Below are 6,414 nucleotides of genomic sequence, written 5' to 3' on the forward strand. Positions count from 1 at the left end.
CCATCATATCGAATCGATATAACAACTCGCACAATACAAGATCTTATCAATCTTGACTCGGTTAAAACTACATTGAAGCTCGAGCTTACGGTATATCTTATCCCTCTTCTCGTCGCCTGTATTTTACTCCTGTTGTAACCTCGCAAGTTAACCCGACAAAGCGACCAACCGAACCCGTTCGCTCGCTCGAGAGGCCTCTCCTCTCTCTCTTTCGTCTCGTCTCTCGTTCGTATCACAGATCTAAGGAAACAGGAGGATTGATTTCCGGTTTCTAAACGGGTTACATTGCGGACGGACGCCACGATTCGAGCCTTATTTCAACCGAACAGCCTCCCGATCACCACGGCCGATCTTAACGATCTCTTAATCGCTCTCTTCCCCGATCTCTTGTCTCTTCCCTCTTCGTCTCGGACAATTCCACACCGTGAGAAACGAAATTTTTAGGAACCGTGTGTGTATATATATATATATATGTATGTGTGTATTATCGGCGAGCACAGTCCAGGCGATTGTTTCCTCTTCCGGTCCGAGGCGCGTTTCCATTCCTTCTCGTTCGCACTTTAAGCGCACTTCTCTCGAGACGATCCACGTCCTGGAATCGTATTCTCACTTCCTTTCACCGTGTCTTTCTATTTACACACGAATGAGGAGAAAATGTTCGTGAAGGAGGATTCGGTCCATCCGAAAAAAAAAAAAAAAAAAGAAAAACAGAAAAACGGATTTTATCTAGGTGTGCTCGGCCTTGCATGCGTGCGTTACACGCGATTGACGGCGTAATTAATAATGGGTTTTCGATGAATACCGCGCGTTTTCAAAACAAAACAACCTCGTTGCACTGACGGAATTCAGAGTAATCTCTGTTGAGTATTCTCGGGGAATCCGGTTCGATTGGGTCGAAAGGGAGATGAGTGTCCATCGAAAGAAACGTTCCAGGTGAGGGGACAGTTGGAACGAGGCTCGTCCAACCGATCGAGGATGGACGTCGCGGTGATCGAGCTGTTTTCGGACGTTCGACTGCTTGATTTTCTTTTTTTTTCTTTTTTTCTTTTTTTTTTTTTTTTATGTTTCATTTTTCTTACTATTTTTTTATTTTCATATGTTTTATTTTCTTTTTTTTTCTTTTTTTCTTTTTTTTTTTTTTGTCTTCTTTACGACATTTCATTGAGACGAAAAATCGTCCCAGCGGCAAAAAGTACAAAGGCAGTGGTGTAACCGGTCAGAAGGAGAGTGAGGCTCGCCCAACTGATCGTGGATGGACCGCGATTCCTCGGCAGGACGCTCGTGCGTGGCAGTGTGTCCGGATCTCGGCTCGAAGAGGGCTCCAACGATCGGCTCCATCAGACCAAGGGGGTGCCGTACACCTCGTTTGTGTGGAGATTTTGATTGCTGTCGTTTTGCCTCGATGCGCATTGCTGGAACAGAGAAATGGACGGTGGTTCCTCAAGCAGGCGATCGAGTGGACGTTTTCTAGTAATTTAAAAATGGTTTTGATTTAATAGATGTTTTTAAAATTCTTTTCCCTTTTGGTAAACTATTATTAACTTAATATAATTCTTAATAATTTAGAAATTGAGAAATATAAAACAATTTTCGTGTAGATAAAAAAAATATTAAGTATTTTAACAGGAGGAAAATATTTTTATGATGTAAGGAAATTCATTTAGTATGAATGATTTGTCACTTTTAATATTCGGCTAATTCGATTTTAATTCGATTGCACAAGAGGTTGTTTTATTGTATCAAAATTTACATGGTTGTTTGTGTATAAATATTGACTTCCACTTGATTCGTTACAATCACCTGTTGAGCTATAAATATATGGATATTTGATAAAATTGATAGAGAATATTTCATACAACATTTTGACGATATCGAATGATTAATAACCAGAGATACTAATAGCGATTATATCTGTATGTAATTTCATTGAAGGAAAACGTTGCACGTGTCTTTCACGCACAATCTGAAAAGTTTATTTTGAAAAATAAATAAACTACTTCAAAAGAAATTTTTATTTAACCGCAATATAATAATTAAAAGTTTTTCAATTGCTCAGTTTATTTAAAAGAATACTTACACGTACTTAATATACTTTCTCATACGTTTAATTAATAGATTGAATAAACTATATAATAAGCTATTTTGCTTTAGATATGATTATGCTCCATGTATGGTACTCGAGTTCATATTTATGCAGAAACATGAAAGAAACTCGAGTATTATATCTCTTTTTTAAATGGAAAAGATATACAGAATGGGGGGAGATCTTTGGCTTTTATTTTCAATTTATATTTCGTTATATTAATCCTTTTGGATCGTAACCATCTGTAGTAAGGGAAAAGAATTTTTCATGTAGGAAGTAAATATTAGCTTGCTACGAAACTTTTGTATTTTTATAAACATAAAGGATGAATTCAATTTTGAAAGGTACGTTGCATTCAGAGTCAAATTACGTATTTACCAACGTTTATTCCTTTCTCAAACGAGTTTCCATCTTTTCTCGTGGTAATTCTTTTATAAGTTTTCTTTTTTCCTTTCAGAATCTTTAATAAAAAAGGAAATCGCGGGAAGAAAATCGAACCATTTATTTTAAACGCTAACGCGATATTTATTTTAAATAAATTAATAGATATCGAAAAAACGAGATTTTATTTTCCATCGAATAAAAACAGATCAATAAACTGAGTAATGTACATGAAAATAAAAACGAGATTGATGATTATATTCGACACGTTTTAACGAATCGCGCAAATTTGATTTTCCAAACTAGTGAAATGTTCAAATGTTTCTCCCAAAAAAATAATATCTTCCCTTAAATTGATAAAACAAATTCGAAAAATCTGTTCACTTCGTCCGAAGTTTTTCGAAAAATCACACATTTCTAAATATTAACAAACGAAGAAGCCGTGTACTCACCGCTTGCTTCCTCTCCCAACTCTTCATCGCCGACTTGTATTTCTCGAACTCGTGGCACCAATCCGAGTATATCTTCTGATAGTCGTTAGACTTTGCCGGCGCCGAGCACCTATGCGCGTCCACGGTGATGTTGTAAGAGCACAGTAGCGAACCACCTAGCCAACAATCGTATCTTCCGGCGTCTTGTTCGTTCACGCCAACGATCACCAGGCCCTTCTCGGACGTCTCGATGAACTTGTCCCCTCCGGCACCGTACTTGTAAGCTATCTGATACCTGCCTTTCTCCTTGCTGTAGTGGTACCACCTGACTTCTTGATTCGCCAACACTTCCGGCATCTTCACGAAGCAACCGAGATGCACCGACTGGCCCCAGGTGACTACCAGCTTCCGTTTGCCCACGCTACTGTCGCAAACGTCCGCTGTGCTGTTCGACACGTCTTGAAGGAGTCTGGAAAAAAGAATGGAGGTAATATTTAAGTAAGTATAATTCTTCTTGGTATTTTTTGTTGTTTAACGATCGAAGATATGAAAAGTTTCATTTTTTCCTTTTTAAATTTTAAGAAGTTATTAAATTGTTATTTAAAAATGGAACAATTAAAAATTCATTTCTTAACGTCATTCAGTTCTCTTGTATTTATATTTTGAAATTTGATTTCTTTCAGAATCAAGGAAAATCTATGTTTTCACGTATATCGACAAAACGAAAAACTACAATTCTTTTTTTTTCATTTATAATTATATTAACTTTATTCCTATTAAATTTCGTTAAAAAGTTTTTAATATCTAAAAATTGAGGAATATTAATTTAAAGAGATAATGGAATAAATCTTTGATTATTTGCAAGCACAGCATGTATTGGTATAAATCTAGGCCATTCATTGCACTATGCAGTAGATATAATTATAGAAGAGAAGATTATATTATATCACGAAGATGAATTGAATTAAATGAATATGTATTTAAATGTTCTATAAACAATACATAATATAACTGGATAAATGGAATACAGATATAGATTCGAAAGAATTTTAAGCGATTTATGAAAATTTGAAGAAGAAGAAGAACAGAAATAGATACCTTGAGTAAATCTCTCGAATTAAATCGGATTAACCTAAGTGGGCCATTCGAGGCATTAAATTTCATCCAATGTGAAATATGAAATATTAAAAAAGAAGATAATATTAAATTTATAAAAGTCTTAATTGTATTAAATTTTATTCATTAACGTTTTATCATTCTATCATTCAGAATGTATAAATGAAGTAATAATTTCAGGGGAGGAAAAAAAAAGATTCTTAAGATAATAAACTCGACAAATAAAATTTCGTAATATTCTTCATGGAGAGCTAAGCCTCTCGTAATTCATACAATTTTCACGTAAAAAACGAGCATTATCATTGAGCTTAATACTTTAATTCTAGAAGATTTACGACCTTCTCCAGATTCTTATTTTTACGTTATAATATTGCACAATTTTTCCTTTGTTCAACGCATCGTTTGATTTATTTATCATTACTTCAACTGATTCAATTATCATTATCAAAAAAGAATTAATTTCCAATTTTAATTTAATGATTAAACTTTAAAATTAAATTAACCCAATTTACAAATGATCCAAATTACCTAATTGAGAGTTAATTTCTCTGATTGCTTTTTAAGCTAACGTTGTATGAATCAAATTATTGATCGTTGAAGTTAAATGAAAGTATCATAATATTTTCAATACTATATTTATGTACACATTAAGAATAACATTTTAGAAAAGAGGAAAAAAGAAAAAATGAAAACTTACCCAGGCTCGTAAGGTTTACACGTGTTCGTGTCCTTGTCCCATCCGCAGTAAGGATCGTGAACGCAACGAAGACAATTGTCGTATCTTCGTGTGCACATCACCAAGTCGATCTGTTTTATTCGATGGTCAGAGGCTACGTAAAGAGCCTTGTGCTCCTTCGAGATTTCCATCGCCTGGATCGGCTCACCTGGTGTCACGTCAAAAACGTCCAACAGGATAGATTGGGACTCCCCGTTATTGTCTATCCATTGAACAACTTTGTGCACGCGTCCATCACCTGCAACACACAAAAGAAATGGATTTAATTTAAATCGAGGTAATTGATCTGATTGATATTAGATTTATTCGTGGAAATAATAGAAAATTGTTCTATTAGTAGAATCCAGAATAATTGATAGATAACTTTTATTTTTAAATGAAATTAAATGTTTTTTTTTTAATTTGTATTTCATTTTATATCGTTGATATCTAAATTGTAGATATAATTTAAGAATTAATTTTATGCAAATTAATAGTTTTGTGTTTGAAGAAAAGAAGATCCATATTTTCTAATCCATATTTTTTGGATTCTATAAAACATTCATTATTTAAGCAAGATGAATTTAAAAGAAGATGAAAGTGTTAAAAATTAGATATAATTCTTATTTTTTCGTAATTAAGTACGCCAACGAAACTTTCTCATTTCGTTATAAAGTTCCATTAAAATTCAATCTTCGTACGAAACGTGTTAAATAGTTTGACGTAATTTTTTCACTCGGAAGTAAAACTAAAAACTGAGTACTTTTCCCTTAACACTGTACACGTATCAAGATAATTTTTTCCAGATTTTTTTCATACCATTGTACAGATTTTATCATTGTACAAATTCTTGTTAATGATAAAATAAAATTAAGATTAAAATGTCATTTCGTGTTGGGGAAACAAGCATTCATTCACATCCAAAAAAGAACAAGATATATTTTTAAGATGTAACAAACATTATAGTTTTATTCATCGTTAATTCCATCTTTAAAAATTCTATCAATGAAAAATCTGAATATCTGAATTTTTTAATGAAAAAGATTTTTATTTTTAAGGAATATTAATTTGATATTTTCATAAAGAAATGCTAACCTGATAATTTTATATTTCTTTCCATGAAGCATTTATAGATTTTTCACCGAATGACATTTTAATCTTATTTTCACCTGTAAAACTTAACTTCGCAAAGTTTTTAAGGGAAAAAGTTGAGATACTCTGTAAATGAAAGAGAGCGATTACGCTCACTTCATACAATTAGAAGATTGTATCTGCTATTGATCGATAATGAAAGTTTCAAAGTGTAGTTAGTCTCAGAGTTGTGACGTGTTTTCGCAACTCATTTCTTGTAGTTCATAGTTGTACAGGTAGGGACTTCTGATTATATTAGTTTTTAGCGGTAATAGACACTCGACAGTTGGCCGGGAGACGAAAGCAGCGATTGCAATAGCAGATTGTACGAGTCAACTGCAAGAACTTTGAAGTTCGCCCGTGATTATCTTGCCAAGTTTCACGACGACAAATCGACTGGCGGAGCGCAAAACGCATTCCAACATTGGTACGCGTCCCGAATTAAATTTCTTATCATAATTTCCCGGCTTAAACGTGTACTTCTGACGCAATCGAGTCTCAAAAAAAAAAAAAAAAGAAAAAATAGAATCGTACTCCAAAGTAAAAAAAATCTACGA

The 6,414-nt window shown here is 33.6% G+C and overlaps 1 protein-coding gene across 4 annotated transcripts in view; it reads right to left on the reverse strand.

The window, feature by feature from the left end:
- Positions 1–121: 121 nt before the first annotated feature.
- The window catches only part of LOC102673581 (semaphorin-2A), a 259,910-nt gene continuing 253,617 nt past the window's right edge, over positions 122–6,414 (reverse strand). For all 4 annotated transcript variants that reach the window (XM_031514004.1, XM_031513998.1, XM_006608692.2 and 1 more), the window contains 4 exons: positions 4,709–4,985; positions 2,917–3,364; positions 1,134–1,412; positions 122–1,036 (listed from right to left, as the gene is read on the reverse strand). In XM_031514004.1, the coding sequence (XP_031369864.1) occupies positions 1,338–1,412; positions 2,917–3,364; positions 4,709–4,985 (800 nt within the window). In that variant the 3' untranslated portion in view covers positions 122–1,036; positions 1,134–1,337. The remainder of the gene's footprint in view (positions 1,037–1,133; positions 1,413–2,916; positions 3,365–4,708; positions 4,986–6,414) is intronic.

The sequence above is a fragment of the Apis dorsata genome, unplaced genomic scaffold (assembly GCF_000469605.1).
Source record: "Apis dorsata unplaced genomic scaffold, Apis dorsata 1.3 scaffold_44, whole genome shotgun sequence".
NCBI classification, from domain to species: domain Eukaryota; kingdom Metazoa; phylum Arthropoda; class Insecta; order Hymenoptera; family Apidae; genus Apis; species Apis dorsata.